The sequence below is a fragment of the Bos mutus genome, chromosome 1 (assembly GCF_027580195.1).
Source record: "Bos mutus isolate GX-2022 chromosome 1, NWIPB_WYAK_1.1, whole genome shotgun sequence".
In the NCBI taxonomy this organism is placed as follows: domain Eukaryota; kingdom Metazoa; phylum Chordata; class Mammalia; order Artiodactyla; family Bovidae; genus Bos; species Bos mutus.
In genome coordinates, this window is record NC_091617.1 from 149906411 (window position 1) to 149930413 (window position 24003).

Sequence of the window (24003 nt, forward strand, 5' to 3'; positions counted from 1 at the left end):
ATCTCACCCGTGCCCCCCACCCCAGTGCTGAGGAATCTTCCCCTCTTTTTTCCCCAATGTTTTGTCCTTCTGTTAAAGTGATAACAGTCTGTCTAGAATAATAGACTTTGGGGAGAATTCACCTTTATATCCAGAGAAGGAAATGGCACCCCACTCCAGTACTCTTGCCTGGAAAATCCCATGGATGGAGGAGCCCGGTAGGCTGCAGTCCATGGGGTCGCTAAGAGTTGGACAAGACTGAGCAACTTCCCTTTCACTTTTCACTTTCATGCATTGGAGAAGGAAATGGCAACCCACTCCAGTGTTCTTGCCCGGAGAATCCCAGGGACGGGAGAGCCTGGTAGGCTGCCATCTATGGGGTCGCACAGAGTCGGACACGACTGAAGCGGCTTAGCAGCAGCAGCAGCAGCATCTTTATATCATCGCCACCAGTGTGCGCACTCTGGTTACTTTGCACATGGTCGGGGTCAAGTGCTTGTCATTCGAATCAGATACCTTTGCGAATCGGTTTTAAAATGAGACACCTACATATCATCCCTAGCAGGGATATTAAAGAGAGAGGATATTCCAAGTAAAAGAGACAGATTTAAAAATGAAAACCCTCTGGTCATTTAAAAAAAGAGAAAGATGTTTTTAGCATTAATTGGAGCTAGTGGTAAAGGATCTGCCTGCCAATTTAGGAGATGCAAGAGATGAAGGTATAATCCCTAGGTGAAGAAAATCCCCTGGAGGAGGGCATGGCAACCCACTCTAGTATTCTTGCCTGGAGAATCCCATGGGCAGAGGAGCCTGGTGGGCTACAGTGCATGGGGTTGCAAAGAGTCAGACACGACTGAGAATCTGAGCACACAGCAAATAGCCTTAACTGGAGAGTGGCACGTGCCCATCCAGAGATGCATGGAGTGAACCAGAATGGACGTGTGGGGTATGAGCAGGGAGTCTGTGCCTGGGCCTTGCAGCCTCTCGGCCCCGGACCAGTTTCTCAAGAGGGCTCAGACCCAGGGCACAGCCAGCTAAGCAGTGCGCAGGTGGTCTGTAGCCTCTGAACGTTTCCTGCTGGTCTGGGGTCCCCCATGGACCCCCTCTTATTTTGCCAAAAGACAGACGGCTTTCAAGAAGGCTCAGCTGGAGTAAGAGGGGCGTAGGTAGTTTGTGGCTAGCAGGGGTTGGAGGAGTGGGCAGGCAACCTGCTTCTTTAGTAAATTCTGTCCAGTCTTAGGGAGTTTGGGGGCCAGCAATCAGCTGAGCAGTTGGCGTACAAATGGTGCCTGTCCACCTGACTCTTCGTGTTTTAAGTTCTTATGTTTCAAAGTGAACACATCACTTAGTGCTGTCTTGGGAGACTTCAGATTGCCTTTTATTTACTTTTTCTTAATGAGAACCCTCTGTTGTCAGCCTAAGGGGATGGCCAACAAACTTGCTTTTTTTGTGGCACTTAGCCACTAAAAATATGTTCTTCATGGAACGTCTTATCACCCTTAGACTGTGGGTTACTTAAGAGAAGACAGGCCATGTCCTACGCGTTTACATCCCTAAGCAGTAGTTCTCAATCTTGGGGTCTCAGGACCCCAACATCCCTAAAAATGCCTGAGGTCACTAAAAGTAGTGCCGAATATGGGTTATATCTGTTGATGTTTCCTGAATGAGAAATAAAAGTTGAGACATTCTTGGAACATTGATTTATGAATTCATTTAAAAATAATAATAAACCCATTATAGGACCTTCCCAGGTGGCCCTAGTAATAAAGAATCCACCTGCCAATGCAGGAGACACAAGAGATGTGGGTTCGATCTCTGGGTTGGGAATATCAGTTAGAGGAGGGAATGGTAACCCACTCCAGTATTCTTGCCTTGGACAGAGTAGCCTGGTGGGTTACAGTCCATGGGGTCACAAAAGAGTCAGACACCACTGAGCACAGCACTGGTACTTAAAAATACTCTGGGTGTTGCTGTTGGTGGCTGGAGTGGAGTCACAGCCGGCAGCTGGGTTTTCGCATCTGCCTCTGCAGTCAGCCCATTCTGCTCTCACACGTCCTGTGGCCTCTGGAAAACCTTACCGTACACGTGTCAGAAGATGAGTGGATAAGATGCAAATAACGTCCTTGTGTGTCATGGAAACTGAAGGGTCTTGGAACCCCAGGGGGTTCTTGGAACACACTTTGAGAACCACTGGCCTACAGTTCTTATTCTGGTACCTGACATGGCACTAGGCAGTGAATTAAACAGACACACTTTCTTGGGATTCCCTAGAAGTCCAGTGGTTAGGATTCCATATTTTTACTGGCTGGAGCCCTGGGATTCAATCACTGGGTGGACAACAAAGATCTTGCAATCCCCTTCCCCACCTACAAGTGAACACATTCTCTGTCCTCTTATGAGTTGAATTGTGTCCCTGTAAATTCATCTATTGGAGTCCCAACCCCCAGAACATCAGCCTCTGATCCTACTGGGATCAGGTCTTTACAAAGGTCATCAAGTTAAGATGAGGACATCAGTTTGCTGACAAAGGTCCATAGAGTCAAAGCTATGGTTTTTCTGGTAGTGATGTAAGCCCGTGAGAGTTGGACCATAAAGAAGGCTTAGTGCCAAAGAATTGGTATTTTCAAATTGTGCTGGAGAAGACTCTTGAGAGTCCATTGGACTGCAAGGAGATCAAACCAGTCAGTTCTAAAGAAAATCAGTCTTGAACATTCATTGGAAGGACTGAAGCTGAAGTTGAAGCTCCAATACTTTGGCCACCTGATGGGAAGAGTCGACTCACTGGAAAAGACCCTGATGCTGAGAAAGATTGAAGGCGGGAGGAGAAGAGGGCAGCAGAGGATGCTATGGTTAGATAGTATCACCGACTCAATAGATAGGAGTTTGAGCAAACTCTGGGAGATGGTGAGGGACAGGGAAGCCTGGTGTGCTGCAGTCCATGGGGTTGCAGAGTTGGACACGACTTAATAGCAACTGAGCAACAACATAAGGTGGAGCCTGAATCCCAAATGGCTGTGTTCTTTAAACAAGGGAACTCGGATGTAGACATAGACATGCATAGAGGGAAGACCTTCCTAGGGCTCTGGAAGATGACAGCTGTCTACAAGCCACGGAGAGGGGGCCTGGGGCAGCTTACGGTCCTCAGGAGGAACCAGCTATGCCCGTGCTTTGATTTTGGATTTCTGGCCTCTGGAACTAAGAAAGAAGGAGCCTCTACTGGTTAAGCCCCCTGATCTGCGGTACTTGCTTTCTCAGCCCTAGGAAACCAGTGGTGGTGGTTTAGTCACCTCAGTTGTGTCCGACTCTTGCAACTCCATGGACTGTAGCCCTCCAGGCTCCTCCATCCATGGGAGTCTCTAGGCAAGCATACTGGAGTGGATTGCCATTTCCTTCTCCAGGGGATCTTCCTGACCCAGGAATCGAACCCAGGTCTCCCACGTTGCAGGCAGATTCTTTACCGACTGAGCTATGAGGAAACCAATACGCAGACTCTACACTGAATGTTGACACTGAATTCAGAGGTAGCCACAAGGCCCATGTTGACAATGTATAGACAGTTCAGCAGCAGAAGAGGACCCACGCTTTATGAACAAGGAAGTGCATTCTCCCAGCTAGAGCTCGGAGAATTAGGGTCCTCCACCCCCAAGCACAATACCCACTGCTTCTGAATGCCTCCTCCTTGAGGCCAAGCTTATCGTTGTGTTTAAAGAGGAAATGGCTGGTCATCTGCATCCTTGCTCCAGCCCTGAAACTTTCAGTCCTGCCTGAGGCAGGCAGCATGATGTTCTGGCCTGTCATCTGCCAGAGCTTCCAGAACCTGCGAGCCCCACGCTGGCTGATTTGGGGGTGGGGATCACTTGGGTGCTGTGTTTCCTCTTGATTTCAGAGGTAGGTCTCCCCAAGGCTGCCCCTTAGAGCAGAGCCTCAGTGGCGTGTTCCCTGTGTGTGCAAAAGCCTTTCAACAGTGGTCATGCCCATCGACAGGCTCTCTGAATGAGAAGCACGTCTTCTGAATCCCTACAGTTTTCTGTGCACGATGACGAATAGGAGTTCCCATTGTCCTGGGGACAAAGGATGGCTGTAACATCTTGTGAGGCGTGGCTTTTGGTGTCAGCTTGGTGTGTGTAATACATTCATGTAGGTCATGCTGAGCTTTGAAAGTGATCAAACTAAGCAGATAGAAAGTATTTTCCTTGCAGAGCCCTTCGGAGGTGGAAAATGTTGGTGTGTCTTGGGAAAGAAGACACTCCCTGGGCTTTGAGCCAAGACGTCTAGAGAGGTCCTCATCTCACTCCCAGTACCACCCAGGTCTGGCCACGGCCCCCAGCCTCACGTGGCCCACCTCCTCACCCGGGGCTGGTACTTCCCGTCCCTCCTCTCCTGAGATAACACTTCCTCCCTGGCTGCTGCTGATCGCTGTGCCCCACCCTCAAACCCCGGTGCCCACCTCTGGCTTTGTTCTGCTATTGCCTCAGCCTCCTTTAAGTTCTTGGGCTGCCCAGGTGGCTTAGTGGTAAGGAATCTTCCTGCCAGTGCAGGAGACGGGGCTTAAATCTCTGGGTTTGGGAAGATCCCCTGGAGAAAAACAGGAATGGTAATCCACTCCAGTATTCTTGCTTGGAAAATCCCACTGACAGAGGGGTCTGGTGGGCTGTGGTCCATAGGGTGGCAAAGAGTCGCACGTGACTTAGAAACTAAGCAACAACCTTGAACTTTGCTGAGGCCTAGCTTCCTCCATGCAGACCTTCCTGACCACTCTTAATTAAACACAGCAGTCTGCCCTCTCCTCCTAACCCAGCCCCACCTCTTCTTTCTTTGGGAGAACTTACCACTTTCTCGCCCAGTTCTCAGCACAACGTGCCTGCCTTCCCCCGTGTGAATCTTGTTAAGTCAGGCTCTGAGTCAGTCGCTCTGGGCTGGGGCCCGAGGTTCTGTGCATCTGACAAAGTCCCAGGGGATGCTGCGGCTGCTGCGGGTCCAAGGCTCAGACTTTGAAAAGCAAGGTTCTAATTCACAGGTCTTTACAGACTTCAGTCTTAGTTTTGAAATTACTTTATAGAGTGTCCCTCTGCTTACACATAGTGGTCAGTGCAAGTCTACCAGACTGGGAGACAGGAAGGCAAGTCATCTTTTGTACTATGTCAGTTCCCCTTATGGGCTTCCCAGATGGCTTAGTGGTAAAGAATCTGCCTGCCAATGCAGGAGATACGGGTTTGATCCCTGGGTTGTGAAGATCCCCTGGAGGAGGAAATGGCATCCCATTTCAGTTTCTTGTCTGGAGAATCCCATGGACAGAGGAGCCTGGCGGGCTACAGTCCACAGAGTCACAAAAAGTCAGGACACAACTTAGCGACTAAATAGCAACAACAAGTTGCCTTTTTAGATAGACTTGGCTCAATGCGACCCCACCCCCGCAAGGCTCCTTATGCAAATTAAATGGGTGGGTGGCTTAGGGAACTCCACCCTCTTGGAAAGGAGTTATCTCTACACAGACCTCTCTTTGTGCCCGTATGGTATGCACAACAGGGCACACAGTTCTTAGCCCTGGAAACTTCCTTTCTTTCCTGGAAAATGTGGGAAGACATAGACATCCCTGACTCTGCTTCTTCCATGGGGATTCAGCGTAATAAGAGTCCCAAGTAAGGAGGCAATCTAAAAAGCAACACTGAGATCCTTGGATAGACATTCTGAAGATTTTTAGGCCACTAAACTGTTCTGCGGGATAGAGTGATTTTGGTAAGAATGGCTCTACAGATTTTTAAAGAGACCGGTTTAAAGAAGGGCTCAGGAGAGCCTCGTTGGGTATGATCGAGTATGCATGGTTTGAAATCATTGGACAAGTTCACAATAAATAATTCAAACGCATTAGGTATTGAGATCAACACTCTCAGAGTCGTAAAAATCAAGTTTTGCTGGCAACTGGCTTGTTGGTGCATGAACAGTGTTCCATTGACGGGTCCTCCCTGGTGCCGTGAGCTAGATCACGGGTGGCGAATGAGCTCAGCGTGGAGCAGGAACAAAGGTCATGATACCCTGGCTCCTTGGTCTCCTTCCTGTGCAGATTTATGCGCTGGAAAATCTGGTGCAAAGCACAGGCTTGGCCTCCCAGCCCTGGGGACGGCCGGAGGCGTCATCACTCCCAGGGCCTAAGCGAGAGCTTGGCCGTGACGGGCCTTCACCGTGGGGGGCCCTTGGCTGTTTCCACAATGGGAGCTGGCGCCTATGAAAAAGAAAATGAGTTTGTGTTTATGTCTGCTCTATCCGTTGTGCTGTGCGGCCCTTGACAATAGTTAATTGGGAAAGAGCATGGAAAGGAAAGGGAGGAATTCCTTGGAACACCTCGGGAAAAGTGGGGCTTCCTACCTAGGCCCCCTGTCTGCAACCCCCCTGCCCTACCCCGCCTCGTGAGAGCCTCAGTCTCTGTAAGACTTTCTGTTAGCAGAACCGTATTTTACTATTACCGGTGTGTGATGTGTTTTATGGAGAACGCCAGAGTTCCCGTCCAGGAGCTTAGGTCCTAACTGCGCTTGAAGACTTGAAATGAGCTCTCAGAGTCTGGACTACTTTCCCACGAGCACAGAAGAAGTTATCCCATTGTTGTTTGGTCATTCAGTCGTGTCTGACTCTTTGCAACCCCATGGACTGCAGCACGCCAGGCTTCCCTGTCCTTCACTAGCTCCCAGAATTTGCTCAGATTCATGTCCCCTGAGTCAGTGATGCTATCTAACTGTCTCATCCTTTGTTGTCCCCTTCTGCTCCTGCCTTCAGTCTTTCCCAACATCAGGGTCTTCTCCAGTGAGTCGGCTCTGCACATCAGGTGGCCTGTGTGTTGGAGCTTCAGCATCAGTTCTTCCAATGAACAGTCAGAGGACTTGGCAAATTAAAACCCAGGGCAGCCTGGGAAGCGCCCACAGTTCTCTTTGAACTTGAACTTGCAGGAGCGTCTGGCAGCTCCCCAGAGGATGGATTTCCCCCCACCCCCACCCCCAGGCATGTATCTGCTCAAAGATGGAGAAATTGGGGCCTGTAGTTGGGCCCTGGCAGGAAGAGAACGTCAGTAGTTAAATACAATAGATTTCATTTTAGAGTGTGGAGGGACCTCAGGAAACATCAGGACACCAGATCCTAGTTGAACAGATGAGGAGGCCGTGGCCCCAGGGCACGCGGCTGCTTCTCACACTAGTCACTCCGTGTTCCTGCCGCTCCTTTTAAATTCCCATGTGTCCATCCGGACACTTGCAGAGTGCATCTGGAGTGATGCAACCGTTGGGGGAATGGCATCCCTTATAAAGATTAAGGGTGTTACGTGCCCCCCTTTAATGGGAAATTTGGGGTTGGAATTTTGCAGGGGTGGGGTAGGTACCTGATGGAAAGGTGCTGAAGCGGTGACAGGTGTGTGTGTGTGTGTGTGTGTGTGCGTGTGTGTGTGCGTGTGTGTAGGCCAGGACATCTGCGGCCTCTCACGCTTGCCAGCATTTCCCGTTGTGCCAGAATTTTCTCATGAATAAAATTCTTGGAATTTTCTCGAAAACAATGAATCCATGTGTCAGAGATTCATGGATGAGACACATTCCAGATGTGCGGCGTGCTGTGCTTTTAGCGTCTGGGTGTGTGTTTGGAAAAAGCCAAGCTTAGAGCTGCCTGTTTTCATGGAGCTTCTGGGGAGGAGAGGATGAGATGCCTCCTTTGGGACTCAGAGAAGGGCTGCTCCAACGGAGGAGAGCTGCACACAGCTCTGTCACCCCTGTGGGCATGGGGTGCCCTTCTCAGGGGCCACTGTGCCTCTTAGAACCCTAATTGCTTGCAGCCTCACGTGTGTGAGAGCGGCTTCAGAAACCAGAAGGGTAGAAGAGTCCCGTGAGCCTCTTGGCAAGACTGCCGCAGAATCACTTCCTTGTCCCATTGTGTTAGGAACCCCATGAGGTTTCAGGGAAAGTTAAGATGAGGAACATCATGAATCCCACATCCTGGAAGAGAAGAGTTTTGCAGAGAAATTTGAGGACTTCCCTGGTGGCTCAGACGGTAAAGCATCTGCCTACGATGCAGGAGACCTGGGTTCAATCCCTGGGTCGGAAAGATAACCCTGGAGAAGGAAATGGCAACCCAGTCTAGTACTCTTGCTTGGAAAATCCCATGGACGGAGGATCCTGGTAGGCTATGGTCCATGGGGTCGCAAAGAGTCTGACACGACTGAGCCACTTCACTTTCACTTTGAGGAACATCAGCTGGGCTTCCCTGGTGGCTTAGACAGTAAAGAGTCTGCCTCCAATGCAGGAGACCCAACTTCAGTCCCTGGGTGGGGAAGATCCCCTGGAGGAGGGCATGGCAACCCACTCCAGTATTCTTGCCTGGAAAACCCCACAGACAGAGAAGCCTGGCAGGCTACAGTCCATGGGATCGCAAAAGAGTCAGACATGACTGAAGTGATTTAGCAAGCAAGCACACACAGTTCTAGGGAAATTAATGGGAATTATGAGAACGTGGTGTATTACTGATTCACTCATGTGTTCATCCCTACATCTACTCCTTGTACAGAGAACTACAGCAGTGTGCCAGAGAATGTCCCAGTTGTTGCATGCATGCTTGCCAAGTCAGCTTTTTGCAACCCCATGAACTGTAGCCCCTTCGGGCTCCTCCGTCTTTGGGATTTTCAGGCAAGAATCCTGGAGTGGATTGCCATTTCCTCCTCCAGGGGATCTTCCTGACCCAGGGGTCGAACCCATGTCTCCCATGTCTCCTGCAGTGGCAGGCAGGTTTTGTTTTTGTTTTTAACCACTGGCGCCACCTGGGAAGCCCCAGCCAGTTGTTGAGGCTACAGTTGCCAACAGGAAATCTGGATTCCACGCAAAACTTAGAGTTAATCGACATTCAACAAACTAATGTAGAATTGCAACCGAAAACCCACATAAGAACTGGACCAAGGACTATAAAGGCTAAATCACATGAGACTGAGTGCTCTTGACCATAAGACATGTCAGCTCATCCTTCTCCCCATCTTAGATAACGATACCTGACTTTTAAAGTTGGTCCATGACAGAGAAAGAGTGACTTAATGGCATGCAAGAGATGATGCACTTTTCCTGGTTCCTGATGAATATGACTTGAGACGGATATTCCAAACTCTTGTCTTGAATGACATGAAGAATTTGGGTCAGTCACATCAACTTTTTTTGGATCATAGTTGGGATGCAGTACTAAGGTTTATAAAACTTGTCCCGTACGCTAACTCACCTGGCCCACTGGGAGCCCTGGTTGGGAGCAGGATCGCTGTTATCAACATCAGCTTTATAGTTGGAGAAATTGAGACTCACACAAGGATAAGGCGTTGCTTCAGTCGGGCCCAGTTCTTTGTGACACTGTGCACTGTGTAGCCCGCCAGACTCCTCCGTCCTTGGGATTCTCCAGGCAGGAATACCAGAGTGGGTTGCTATTTCCTCCTCCAGGAGATCTTCCCCACCCAGGGATCAAACCTGGTTCTCTTATGACGCCTGCATTGGCAGCTGGGGTCTTTACCATTAGTGCCACCCAAGAAGCGCAAAGGATGAGGCAGTAGGACTTACAGGTGAATATGCAGTATCCAGGTTTACCTGGGGACGATGTTATAAAATGGATTCTGCTTCAGGAGGGCTGGGGACAACGCAGCCTCCGGATCTGCAGTGATCCCACAGCAGCTCACTGTGGGACTAAACTTGGAGCAGGACAGGGTTGAGGAAGTTTCCGGGGTGACCCAGGGATCAAGGGAGCCTGCGGCTCTTAGCATCGCCAGCTCCCTGCCGCCATGCTGCCTCCATTCTGGAGCACCTCCGTCATGCAGCCTAAATGTGGTGGTCGAAAGTGAAATGCAGACCATCTTTTCATCCCAAGTGAATTATTTCAAATCAGAGGAAAGTAAGATGCAGGCTTTTGATGAATGTTCTCTGAGTGTCATGTGATGACAATGCTTAGAGAAACAAGCACACGTATGCAAAGTCAGGAGTGGAATCCACTCCACACAGAACCAAGAGGGCGCGGAAGGCCCCGAAAGGGTCCGGAGCACATTCTTTGCTCTCATTCTGATGCAGACCCCACAAACAGGATGTTTCCACACATGTTTTTACACTTTTTGTTCATCTCTAAAGAAGGAAAGAAGCCTATGGGGTAAAAAAATGTGTTTCTTTGTAGGAGAACAAAGGAGCCGTTAACATCACTTAAACACACTGTTGCCTTTGTTTTTTAAAACCCAATTTACCGGGGCCTGATAGATATACTAAAAGCTGCAAGGTATTCAATGGTTACAACTTACTGAGTTTGGAGATAAGCAGCCATAAACATATCCATCACTTCCCAAAGAAAGTTTCCTCCTTCCCTCTTATTTATTTTTATGTTTTGTGATAAGAACACTTAGCATAAGATCTCCCCTCTGAGCCAAGTTTGTGCCTGGAGGACACATGGTTTGTTAACCGTGGCGTGCTGCTGTGCGGTAGAACCCTGGACCGTTACTGCCCCTGCACACCTGTGCCCTCTTGCCCTCGGATGGCCAGGCCAAGGATGTCCACCTCATCCTCCTTTCTCCATTGTCTCACACAGCATCTGCACAGAAGTGAGAAAGTAAACAGGAGAGTTGTTTTAAAGTTATGTTTGTGGGGTTTCGAATGTTTGGAGGTTCATTTAAATCTAGTTCTCATTAGGTGGACCCAAACTCTTCTCTGTTGACATTTTTCTCCACTGTGCCAGTCTTCTAGGGTTTCAGCTGCCCCATTGACTGCTTGTCTTCTTGCTTTGCTAATGCTAGTCTTCATTTTCTAGTAAGTCTTCCTGATTTCCTATGTGGTCTAGCGCCATAGACTCTCTCGTTTAAGCCTACGTAGATTTCAGTCATCAACCCTGCAAGTCATGTGCTCCAGGATCACATGACTGAGGATGTAGTGCCAAAGGCAGTTCCTTTCCAAACTCCTAGTCCCTGACTGCACAGTCAGTCTCACAAGTGTATATTCCCTTCTGTTGATGTGAAAAAAGGTTTCAGACTACAGATCTATCGTGGGGTTTTCGTAGAATTTCATGACTTAGTTCTATGATTAATAGAAGTATCAAAAGACTTGTTATGTTATGAAGCTATTTGATCGCTAGAAACACACAAACAGACACAAACACACACACACACACGATCCTGCCCTGAAAATGCCTGTATCTTAATAAAGGCAGCAGTTGGAGAATATGTGAGCAAAGAGAATCCCCAGGGCTGGCGAGGCAGCTCACAGCTGAGGAGAAAGCTGGTAAGTTTAGAGCAGGGAAATTCATCAGAAGGTCATGGGGAGACTAGTTTCCAGCTCTTTTCTAAAGGGCTTTGCTTAGGGGAGAGAAAATACCTTTGAGTTTGAGAAAGAAACAAATCAAGGTTAAAGGGGAGAAATCTGGTTCTTTATCCTTTAGGCAACAGTTGCCCCAAAGGGATACCCCAATAAGGACGGTGGCCAGGTTCTCTACAGTGCTCGATGAGCAAAGATAGTAAGGATGAGAGACAGATGGGTGTGTGTATGTGTGTTAGATGCATGTGATGGAAATACGTATGTGTGTGTGTGTGCATTAACATACATGTGTGAATGAACATGTGTGCATATTTGTGTGAATGTGCATGCATATGTGCACCTACGTTACGTGAGTCTATGTTGTATATTTATGTATTTTTGTGTGTACATGTATGTATATGAATATGCATGTGTGTAAGTATGAATATATTGCATTGGGCAAAAAAGTTTGTTCAGTTAGTGGATAAAGTGTTCGATAAAGTTCTTCAAAGAAAATGAAAAATATCTTATTTTGACTTAAAACCAAACAAACTTTTTGGCCCGCCCAATATTTATGTGTATGTGTATGGATATGGAAGTGCATGTGTGTGTGTATGAACATGTGTATGTATGAATGTCTCTGTGTATGCATATGAATATGGAGGTATGGATGTGTATGTGTGTGGATATATGCGTGTATGAATATGCACAGTGTGAATGCATGTATGTGTATTGTGTATATAAATATATTTGTCTGCATGTATCTCCACACATAATATGGAGGTATGGATATGTACGTGCATGGATGTATGTGTGTATGAATATGCACAGTGTGAATTCATGTATGTGAATGTGTGTATATAAATATATTTGCCTGCACGTATCTCCTCACAGTCCTGGGTCTCATTCTTCTAGCGCCAGGCTGGTATTGCAGTTGTAAATGTGTTTGATACGAAGCGATACCACATTGGAGAAATAAGCTCTTAAATGGACCTCATTTGCTTACATACATCTTTCCTTTGAGGTTTATCCAAGATTTTTTTATATTTGGGGGGGGGGATTAAAATAGCAGTGTGTTAAATGAGAAAAACGTGAGATCAAAGCTAGACACTGCCTTCAATATATGATTTTAATGTTTCCTCTGCTGAAGAATTAAGGAAAGAAAATAATATCAAGAAGGGGTAAAATGATTCCCACGCATACTGACGAGACAACTTCAACTCACAGTGTTTGGCTTTTTTGTCGTAGTTAAAAGTGTTGTAGTTAAAAGGCACTGGTCAGATGAGGTTTCTCGTCTCATGAGATGTTGGCAATATATGAATGCAAAGCTGCTCGTGCTGAGAATAAAATGACTGAAGGCCTGGCCTGTTGTTGGGCAAATGGAGTGGCAGTCTTTCCTAGGTGCCTTGTCTATTTTATTTGTGTTGCTTTTTTCTCCTCTAAATGAGATAAGAGTAGCATCTACTGCATGCACTCGGCCTTGAAGAGAAGTTATGAACAGCTGGGCTTGAGACAACCCAATAAATCATCCTCCAGTATTGCTAGGTCTGCCTCCGTGTGGCTCTCGCTGGAGCACATCGATAAGTGTTCCTACCTGCCCACTTCTTCCTGTGCCATATGGATTGCATCCACCTGCAGTGAACACATCACTGATGGCCATCAGTGTGGGCCTGAATTATCTGATTAACCAGTGAAAAGAACAGGTTTGTTGATCAAACTATTGTTGTTCAGTCACTCAGTCACGTCCGACTCTTTGCAACCCCATGGACTGCAGCACACCAGGCTTCCTTGTCCATCATCATCTCTTAGAGCTTACTCAACCTCAGGTCCATTGAGTCAGGGATGCCATCCAACCATCTCATCCTCTGTCGTCCCCTTCTCCTCCTGCCCTCAATCTTTCCCAACATCAGGGTCTTTTCCAGTGAGTCAGCTCTTTGCATCAGGTGGCCAAAGTATTGGAGTTTCAGCTTCAGCATTGGAAGGATTTCCAATGAATATTCAGGGTTGATTTCCTTTAGGAAAACTAGTAAGAAAAGCTGATTAAGTGTACCTGGGACCCACTGCTGCATAACTTTTAAGACCATAGGAGAGCTTGTTGTACTGAATACTTAGAAGATTCCTTCCTAGTCTCCAGCCAACTTATCTACTTGCTCTCCTGACCCCTTACTTCCATCCTCAGTGCTGGGACTCTGGGCGTGTATCCCCTCACCCTTCTCCCGGCCCTCCTCCCCACCAGCATGTCTCTTTCTGGGTGGTTCCATCTCTTGTCTGCGCTGTCAGGGCTGCTCTTTGCTCAGCTGTGATGAGGCCCTGGGGAAACACTGTGCTTCTGGCCAGTCTCTTCTTTCTGCTTGCCACATCCAGAGCGGTGAGTGTCCATCCATGGACCCCGCTGCTGCCTCATCCTCATCCTGACGTCACTCTTCTTCCAAGCCCCTCCCAGTTCTCATCTGTGGGCAGGAAGGCTTCCTGACCTCACCGTGCTATCATCAGGACTGAATGACCAGCGTCATCTCCTTCTTCACGCTTGCGTGTTCAGTCCTGTCTGACTTTGCAGCCCCACGGACTGTAGCCCAAGTAGCCTCTTGGTCCATGGGATTCTCCAGACAAAAATACTGGAGTGGGTTGCTATTTCCTCCTCCAGGGGTTCTTCCCCACCCAGGGATCAAACCCATGTCTCTTGTGGCAAATGCATTGGCAGGCAGATTCTTTTACCACTTGAGCTACATGGGAAGTCTTGGCATGGGATACAAAGTTGAGCACCTAACTGACTCTTTGCAAACCCATGGACTGCAGCCTGCCAGGCTCCTCTGTTCATGGAATTCTCCAGGCCAGAATACTGGAGTGGGTGGCCATTCCCTCCTCCAGGGTCTCTTCCCAACCCAGGGATTGAACCCATGTCTCCCTTATTGCAGATAGATTCTTTACCATCTGAGCCACTAGGGATGACCATAGTTCATAAAATGTAAGATGTCATTGATGATAAAATGAATCATAATTTTTCCAGCCATAAAAGGAGAAGAAATGCTGTCAATAACCCATGACATGCCATCAATGGTGAGATGCATCCAGATTTCAGAGCTGGTAAAATGTGGAATATGGCATATCCTAAAGAAAAAAAAAAAACCAGTGAAATAGAATTTAAAGGGATGCTCAAATGAGCTGCTTACCAGTGTAAACTGGTTTATTAAGTGATGGATCAGCTGTTTCTGAGTCAAGAGAAGGTATTGATGTCGTAAAGGTGTTGGCTAAAAGATGTCGTTTTCATAGCAATGAAAGCAGTTACGTGATGTACCAGATTCTGGTTGGTTATGCGTGGGAGAAAAGGCGCACTGTGGAGTTTGGATGGCCTTGGCTTCCTAAAGTGGAAGTTGTATTGTGATAGCAAGGGCTTCTATAAGAATTTTTTTTTTCCTGAAGTGTGACCATAATCTTAACATGCTTATTCCACTTGGTTTTCCATTTGTTTTTCATAAATTTGAGGCACATAAGACTTGAGGAATCTGAGGGTTGCCTTGGGAATCCTGTCTTTTGGACATCTAGTTCTGGCCATTTTCTGGGTTTTTGAAAACCACGTAAGGACCATTTCCCTCTGAATGGTCTCCTGGCTCCAGCTGTGAAAGAGAGCCGATCATTCTTTAAGACTTTGTTAGTTTCAACACTTTACCACACCCAGATTTTCATGAAAATTTAAGTATGTTGTGTTCTGTGTATTGACATTTCAGTGTTTTTATGAACCATGGGGATCAAAAGTTAGAAGCCAAATTGAGTCCAGACCCTTATTTTATAATTCTTCTGCTGGAACCATAGGAGCCTCTCAAAATATTCCTCTGTTACAGAAAAAAATTCATTTGCTACAGGACCTCTGAAATCTTTTGCTGGAAATGTCAGTATGCTTAAATGTGCATTCAACTCTTTTTTTTAATATAAGCATTGTGGGTCCTTTGTTGTACCCAAATCTAGTTACCTAAAAACAGAATAATATTTTAGTCTTACGTTTGAAATATAATCTAGTTGAGTTCTCTTCACTTTCTGGAACTATTGGTCAACTGCTATGACCAAAGTCCAAAGGAATGGTCCTCATATGTTGTTGGTGTATTCAGCATTTAAATAATAATAAACATTATGTACTAACACAGCGGTCCCATTTCTTTGGGGGGCCATTTGCTTAGAATTTATGCGTTTCTCCTAAGTTCATAAAAACGGCATTGGTCGCCTGCCACCGGCCACATCAGAATATTCCAGCTTTCTGAAGCTACAGAAAAACACCCCTACACACCAGCACACACCAATCTAAAGTTCACGTCTTTTTATAGTAACATAGAGGCAGGCATATTAAATTATTATGCCACGTTTCTGCCAGGTTTGGACTTCTTTTTTTTTTTTTCTTTTAATTCTCTGTTATAAAGCAACCAAAACAGTTCCCGAGTCCCCGAGGCTGGCCAAAAGTTCTGAGGGAATAAGCCATACATGTTAACTAAGGCATCTGCCCACACCTTTGGCAGGTAGGCAGGTAGGTAGGTGAGATGGCTGTGGATGAGGAGGGAAGCCAGGTGTCAGGGGAGCATGGAGAGCACCCGTCAAGGCCAAGAACAGTCAATTGCAGAGCTGGAGACAAGGGCCTCATGTGGTCCTGGTTACCAGGCCCTGTGCAGCGGTCCATTCTGGTTTTAATCCCACTGGGCTCGCTCATTTCCCAGCTTTGAAGTCCCAGGGCCGCTGGGGTGGGAGAATCCTATGCCTCAGCCTTTGTCATTCATCCTGGGACCAAAGGGATGATGAAACCTGCAGGCAGTAGGCAAAGTCACGTGGGTGAACAAAGGCATGCTGTTGGTGTATGGCCTTCCTTTTCTTCTAAAGAACAGCCGTCAGCTTTAGGGAGCCTCCTCGTTTGAAGCAGGTCTCTGAAAGCCACCCTTAGTTTCTTTCTACCCCTTCATTGTTCTGATGTGCTGAGTTGGTGTGTGTGTGTGTGAGTGTGTGTATCTGATTCCATTTATTATTTATTTTTTCCTCACTTGTACTAAGTCCTAGATGTTTGGCTGCTTTGGCTTACTTAGCATCCCTCCTGGGCACGCTCTCTTGTCTTTCCAGAATACGGACCACATGTCACCCCTTTTGAAATGAAACGTTTTATCCTAAAGCTGTCTCATTTTTAGACGACTTCTCCTCTAGCGAAGAAAAGCAACTTTTCCTCTTCTGAAGGCTATGGCCGTCCTCATGAAGGATTCATGCAGAGGAGAGTTTTTCAGATATGCAGGAAAGCTGTGTGCCCCCCGTATCTCTAGCTTTTATCAATTTCTTCCCCTAAATCGACCTCCGTTAACTTTGATTTCTTTCTTTAGAAGACCATGTGGTGAAATAATGCTATGCCAGATGTGAGGATAGGTTCCTCCCGCCCCAAACACACACTGAAGCGTTGTTTCAGTTCTCGTAAGCTGGTCCAGTGTCTAAATCCTATACTGCGTTTACATCTTTGGTCATTGGGTGTGTTTGCCAGAATATCCTGCTTTATCTAGGGGATACACTCCTATTTTCACACCGTTACTCTTTGTGCTGTGAAAGCCTTCTTCTTACTCATTTATGATGTGAAGTCTGTCCCTCGCATTTAGCCCATTTCTGCCAGTTTATTCGTGTTTCTCTTAAGCCAGTGAGCCAATGCTAACATTACATAGTATGTTATTCCCCTCCGAGGCTTGGTGGGGTCTGCAGGACCAGGCAGGAGAGCCTTGTTTTCTTTGTCCTGAGTGTGTAAAAAGCATTCTCTCCAGTGCTGCTATGGGAAGGCAGACCCTGTTTTGCAAACTTTATTGAAGAAGCTCTAATTTTGCCTTTGTGGATTAGTAGGACTGCACTAAGTCTGTGGTGCCGATTTGATTTTTAACCCAGCATCTATGAGTTGAGACTCCTTACATCCGCTCGCTCCGTTTGTGATCTGTCCAGGGAGCCCCTAGATTCAGGTTCCCTCCTCAACCTCCCGCCCCACTCCCCATCTGCCATGCCCGTTTCTCAGATTGGTGCTGTTTGCTGATGTGTTTGCTTTTGCTGGGTGGTCAAGGTGCCTGCTTTGTGTTCTTTTTGTCTTTCCTGTGCCTGCTTCGGGCTCTCCGGTTGGCCCAGCACACGGTTTTGTAGAGTTCGTGTTACTGTTTAAATCCTCAGCTCACTGTTTCCCCAAACATCACAGGGCTCTGGTTCTAAGGGATTTTAGCCATGTCAGTGGGGAGCGGGGGCTGTTACCTCCGCACAGTACCCCGAGTGGCTACCACTCAGATCCAGAGCATTGAGTTTGTTCTTGTGATTCTCCCCACTCACTGATTCATAGCACACTGTGCCCCGCTGGCTGTGAAGTTCATGCACTTGGAGAGTGATGCAGTTGCTCCCTGGGTAGGTGGGGGGAGGTATAATGGGAGGGGGTACACACTGGATTGTGGGGTGCTTTGTGAAAATGCGTGTGCTCCCTAAAGATTCAGATACTTCTTTGTATCTGTAGGGAGGGAGGTTTCTCTTTTAGAAAAGCTGCTTTGAAGAGCTTTATTATTAATATTAACAACTGGGGTGAAGAAGAGCATCCTGACTTAAGTATCAATTCAAACAAGAACGGAGTGCTAACGCAGACCCACATCCCAAACTGAGAAATGTTTAAGAAGAACGCCCTAGGCTCTGGGGGCAGGAGGGAGCTGATGATAAAACACTCATTGGAGTCCTCATGAATTCCCTGTTTGATCTTGGGTTGCTCACTTCCAGGTGAGATCTAGACCTTTCCGGATCTCAGATTCTCCCCTCTGGGGGATGAGAAGTCCAGACCAGAAGGTTGCCATAGTTTTCCATTTTTAAAAAAATGTGTGATGCAAACAGCATTTGCTTCTCCAAAGCTAATAGCAGTACCAAGGGTATTTAAGAAATGAAATAAACGTGAATTCCCATACGGACTTTTTTTTTTTTTTAACTATAGAAAGCAGAATTGGATTGTGTTGTATTCTGTGTAGCTGCTGCATGAGGTATCATTCGAGCAGCTGAGAGTTCCCAGTCATATTTGGCTTTGTGGATTTGGCTGTAGAATGTCAGCCTGGCCATAGGCTAACCACTTGTTTGACTTAAAGCCTCAGAAGAATGGTTCAACAATGGCACATTGCTGTTTCTTTTCAACAAATCATGCAAAATGAGCAGAGATAGGAATAGAAATCAAGGGTGAAAAAGAGCTATTCACTGGTATAGGTATTTTAAACATCCTAGAGGCCTCTGGTTAATTCACAGCATTTTTTTTTTTTTTTTTTGGTTCATTTATCATCCAGATGTTCGCCATCATGGAAGCACCACTTGAAACTCTATCTCAGCTAATAACTTAGAAATGGAAAAATTCGTATCTTTGTCTGTCTGTCCTTTGGTGCCCCATTTCCCCCACACTCTTCTTCTAAGTAGCTCTTCTTTAAAATCTCCTGGGAATGTGGCAGTTTTGCCAGATGCTTAGGTGTTAGTGGGCACATGTCTGCTTTTTAATCTTCGTGACCATGCTGTACCCTGTCTGGTTGAATTATAGATTGCATTTGTCAAATAATGACACATGCAATTGGATGTCTTCTAAGACCTTTGAAATTCAACTTCCTTGAGTCGAGATTAAAGTGGATATTATCTGCACGGCTGCAGTCAGGCCTGGGATGTTTGGGGACCTGCAGGAAAGTTTTTCTGGGTCTGCCAGTTCCAACTTTTACCTTCTTTGGGAAAGAAAGCCAGCTCCTTTTTTCTTCTGAAAGGTAGAAACAGACACCAGAAAAGGTACCTAAACAGTGGGGTTCCAGTTAGAGATGACTCTGATGTTAGCGACTTTCTGCAGCACGGCTGTTCCTTGGCATGTCCTGAAGGTGTGTCTCTCTGGGCGTTTAGGAAGCGTTATCAGTCGTGAGCGAGGACCAGTCACTGTTTGAGTGCGCCTACGGCACGCCGCACCTGCCCAAGACGGACATGACCGCGTCCTCCTCCGGCGACTATGGACAGACATCCAAGATGAGCCCGCGCGTCCCTCAGCAGGACTGGCTGTCTCAACCCCCAGCCAGGGTCACCATCAAGATGGAATGTAACCCTAACCAGGTGAACGGCTCAAGGTAAGGAGACCGCGGGCTCGGATCCTCCCGGTTGCCTGGGTCCCCGTCCCCTGAAAAGGCCGAGTGAAAATGGATGGCATTGCCCCCAAGACATTGCACAGGAACCCTGGGCGAGGCTGCGAAAATGTGTTCGCCAGTGGTTTGCGCGGAGGATAGAGGTTGTGAAAAACCGGTAGTCTATTTACCGAGAACTCGCTTTGAAGAGGAGATGTGCAGTTCTAATTTCCCAGGCATGAGGGCGGCGTGGGAAGGGGGGCCTTGCCCACATATGGCAGAACTCATCTCGGAGGGTTTTCTTGCCTGGAAAGTAAAACTGTCTTCAGTTTAAACGGTGGGAGAGTGTCAGCCCGTGGGCCGGCGGCACCGAGCACGTCTGCCCCACGTGATGCTGCGGATGGAACCGCGGCCTGTGTCCGCCTGCCCCTCCCCCGTCACCGTCTCTGAATGCGTGCTTTTCCCTCTCCTCTTTACTTACACTGAAAACCAAGCACCAGCGTCACCCCTAAGTGTTAACTCTTCTGAGTGTGTCATGCCGCTGTCACCTAAATGCAGCGAATTAGCGAACGTGTTATCCCGGGCACTTAAAAGCATTTCATCAGACGCCGTTTTGAAAAGTAAAACTGATTTCAGTTATGATATAATGGGTGCATGCATGCTAAGTCGCTTCAGCCGTGTCCAACTCTGCAACCCTATGGACTCTAGCCTGCCAGGCTCCTCTGACCGTGGCATTCTCCAGGCACGAATGCTGGAGTGGGTTGCCATGCCCTTCTCCAGGGGATCTTCCCAACCCAGGGATCGAACCTTGAGTCTCTTCTGTCTCCTGCGTTGGCAGGGAGGTTCTTTACCACTAGTGCCACCTGGGAAGCCCTGTGATGGAATATCCCATATACATTCAGGAAGAATCATTTAAATTCCCAGGACAAAGAGAATTTCATTTAAATTTGCATAATCTGCCTAGAGTCACGAGAACAGCTCACCTTTTCTGGTGCTTTACTTCATAGAAAGCCCTTTTGTATGCATCCAGTGGCCACTCCAGTACTCTTGCCTAGAAAATCCCATGGACAGAGGAGCCTGGTGGGCTGCAGTCCATGGGGTCGCTAAGAGTCGGACACGACTGAGCAACTTCACTTTCACTTTTCACTTTCATGCATTGGAGAAGGAAATGGCAACCCACTCCAGTGTTCTTGCCTGGAGAATCCCAGGGACGGGGAAGCCTGGTGGGCTGCAGTCCATGGGGTCGCTAAGAGTCGGACACGACTGAAGCAACTTAGCAGCAGCAGCAGCAATGGCCTGTCAGTCTTCTAAGCAGCCCTGAGAGGAATGCTCGTCCCCATTTGGTGGATGAGGAAACTGAGACCCAGGCATTTTCTGGCTAACCCAAAGCATCACTTCAAGCAACTAGGAGATGGCTCCAAACCAAGGGTGTTTGATTCCACACCCAGTGCACTTTTCCACTCTGTTGCAGCTACAGGGGACCCTTTTTGCTACTTACATATTTTAATGCTCAATATGTTTTTAAATAAGTGTTGTGTTTTATACATGCTGGAGACCATCGAGTCAACTTCTAGCGTGGTGTCGGTGAAGGTGCCAAATCAGAGTCCCCAGAGGGAATGTCACCCATGAGGCTGGAGGTGCCAGACACAGAGGTGGGAGGTGCTAAGGTTTACCGGGGCTCCAGGGAGTCGTTCACTTCCGTGCATCTCGTTTCTTCTCGGAAGCGGGATGTTGCCTCTCTGCTGTGATGCTGGTCCCTCAAGTGGATTCTAGCCAAGGTGGGCTCATCCTGGGCCTCATCGAGGGAAAACTCCTAGACTTCGGAAAGGACCTGGGTGGGATTGCAGTCATAGAGTCCAGCAGGTTTCTCTTTACATATGCTGCTGCCGCTAAGTCGCTTCAGTCGTGTCCGACTCTGTGCGACCCCATAGACGGCAGCCCGCCAGGCTCCCCTGTCCCTGGGATTCTCCAGGCAAGAACACTGGAGTGGGTTGCCATTTCCTTCTCCAGTGCATAAAAGTGAAAAGTGAAAGTGAAGTCGCTCAGTTGTGTCCGACTCTTCACGACCCCATGGACCGCAGCCCACCAGGCTCCTCCATCCATGGGATTTTCCAGGCAAGAGTACTGTGCCATTGCCTTCTCTGCTCTTTACATATAATACGCATAAATATGTCATAGGTGAATCCTGTCCATCTAATAGAATGTTTCCACTGACCGTTCACTGCATTTGCTCCTGAGACTTGCTCTGTTCTGAAGAATGTAGCCGTGTTTATTTAGTAGGGTCGCTGTGCTGCCAGCCCTCTAAACAGCAATGGATTCTCTTTTTTTGTTGTTGTTTAATTTTTTTTAACTTTACTTTGTATCAGGGTACAGCCAATTAACAAACAATGTTGTGATAGTTTGGGGTCAACAGCAAAGGGACTGAGCCATCCATCTAGATGGATCCACTCTCTCCCCAAAATCCTCTCCCATCCAGGCTGCCACGTAGCACTGAGCAGAGTGGTGGATTCTGTTTCTAATGGAGTCACGTGATCCCATACACGCCAGGATAGTCACGATGGGGTGGGGTGCGTTTCTAAAGAGGTCTTCTTCCAAGGCTCGTCTCTGCCTGTGGGAAATACATCAGCATGGGTGTCGCACACGTGTGTGTGTGTCTGTGCACGAGCGTGTGTGAGAGAGACAGAGACAGATGGAGATGGAGGGGGAGAAGGAGAAAGAATCAGAGAAAGCACTTCGGGCAAAGGGCACCAACGTGGCTTCCAGCTGGCAGTTAGCAGGGGGATCTGTGCCCTGGCCCTTTTTGCCAAGTCTGGCCTCAGGCCAGCTCTCGGAGTGCCAGTCTGGATTTAGAAAGGCTCAGAAAGGAGCCTGAGCCAGGAGGTGAGAACGATGTTGCAGAAGTGAGACTTTCCTTCTGGCCAGATTTAAATGAATGAACAAATAAGCAAACAGAGGAATAGATAAATAAGGGAGGCGCTTGAATACCGTTTCCTCCGATGTAGGTCTGTGCTTTTCCTCAGGAGACCACGTCTACCTGCCCTCCTGGCTGGACCATGGGGGCCACCTTCCCAGCCCAAGGTTGGTCACCCCAGGAATTTGGGATGGAGTGGGCTTGGGGGGGGTGTTGCTCAAGGCAACCTTGAACTTGGCCTTGAGGCGTCAAGTCCCTAAGAAAGACACGACCCCTGGGAAGCTACTCCTGTGTTCCTGGCTAACTGGGGAACTTGTCTTGGCAGTTGCAAAGCGGTGGGCTCAGGCAAGGGTCTCTTTCCTGGGAAATGAAACCATGTGTGGAGGAACTGGACCGTTTTCTTGTAGGGAAGCAACAGTAGGGAAACATCAGTCATTTCTTCTCCCAGGCTCTCATGGAGCTCTGCAATGCTCAGAGGTGTCCCATCAGAGGCTCTTTAAAGGCAGTTCCAGTTTTGGGAGAAAACCGGGAAGTGCTTTGGTGGCGGCTTCCGAGGGAGGCCACCTTGTCAGCATCTCCGTCTTCTTCCTGGATGCATGGTAGTGCCTGCCCAGTGGGCACTGCCCGGGACGAGCACATGGCTGACCCACATGGCCTGTGAGCCAGAGCTGAGGATGTCCTGGATGGGGAATGGTGAAGCTGCTGTGGACTGGTGCGGGGGAGGAAGCTCAGCTCGGCGGATCTGAGCTGTGACACAGATGTCAACAGGTCCCCCAGTGCCCTTCCCTCTCATCCAGAATGTTCTAGAAACACAGGAGGGTGGCATGTGTTGGTCCTCTCTGGAGAAGACGCTTTTGCCCGTTCTTCCTGAGCTCAGCGTCCACGGGAGTCCAGTGTGGTGGGGCCTGGCCTTGCCGTGTCAGTCGGGTTCTCCAGAGACAGGACCAGTAAGGTACCTGCTGAAGAGGTTTGGTGTAAGAAGTTGGCTCATGCAGTTGCAGAGGCTGTCAAATCTGACATCTGTTGGGCGTGCAGTGGCAGGCTAGACACTCAAGCAGGGGTGGATGCAATGGTCTTGAGGCAGAATTCCTTCCTTTTCAGGCAAAGCTCAGGTTTTGCTTCCGACCTTCAGCTGATGAGACGAGGCCCACCGGCATTATCAAGGATAATCACCTCTCTTTAAAATCAAAGGGTGGTTGATGTTAACCCCACCTTTGAAATACCTTCAGACCAATGCCTCGATTGGCATTGGATTTAAGTCACTGAGTGTGGTGGCCTGGCCAGGAAGACTCAGAAAACTGACCACACGCGGGGCTCCTGGCTGCTTGGCTGGTCAGTGGTCAGTGGAGCTGTTCCTTTCAGACTTCCAGACCAGCGTTTGCTGGTGCAGCCACTTCCCTGTCCCGGAAGGACTCAGCCTGGCTGAGTGGGAAGTGTTGGAAGGAGGTTCATACAGCAAATTGATGTCACCAGGCCACACCAGGACCAGCCTTCAGCTGTGACCAGTGCAATATTGCAAGGTGGACGTGAGGCATAATCTGCGCTTCAGAATGTAAGGGGCTTCCCCTGAAGGGGAGTGAAAATAAAAGTGTTAATCACTCGGTCGTGTCTGACTCTTTGCAACCTCAAGGGCTGCAGCCCTCCAGGCTCCTCTGTCCATGGGATCTCCCAGACAAGAATTCTGGAGTGGGTTGCCATGCCCTCCTCCAGGGGATCTTCCCGACCCAGGGATCGAACCCAGGTCTCTAACATC

At 48.1% G+C, this 24003-nt stretch overlaps 1 protein-coding gene across 6 annotated transcripts in view; it reads left to right on the forward strand.

Moving 5' to 3' along the window:
• ERG (ETS transcription factor ERG) overlaps window positions 1–24003 on the forward strand; it is a 314438-nt gene that overhangs the window by 220870 nt on the left and 69565 nt on the right. For all 6 annotated transcript variants that reach the window (XM_070377271.1, XM_070377256.1, XM_070377237.1 and 3 more), the window contains one exon: window positions 19128–19345. In XM_070377271.1, coding sequence (XP_070233372.1) covers window positions 19128–19345 — 218 coding nt within the window. The remainder of the gene's footprint in view (window positions 1–19127; window positions 19346–24003) is intronic.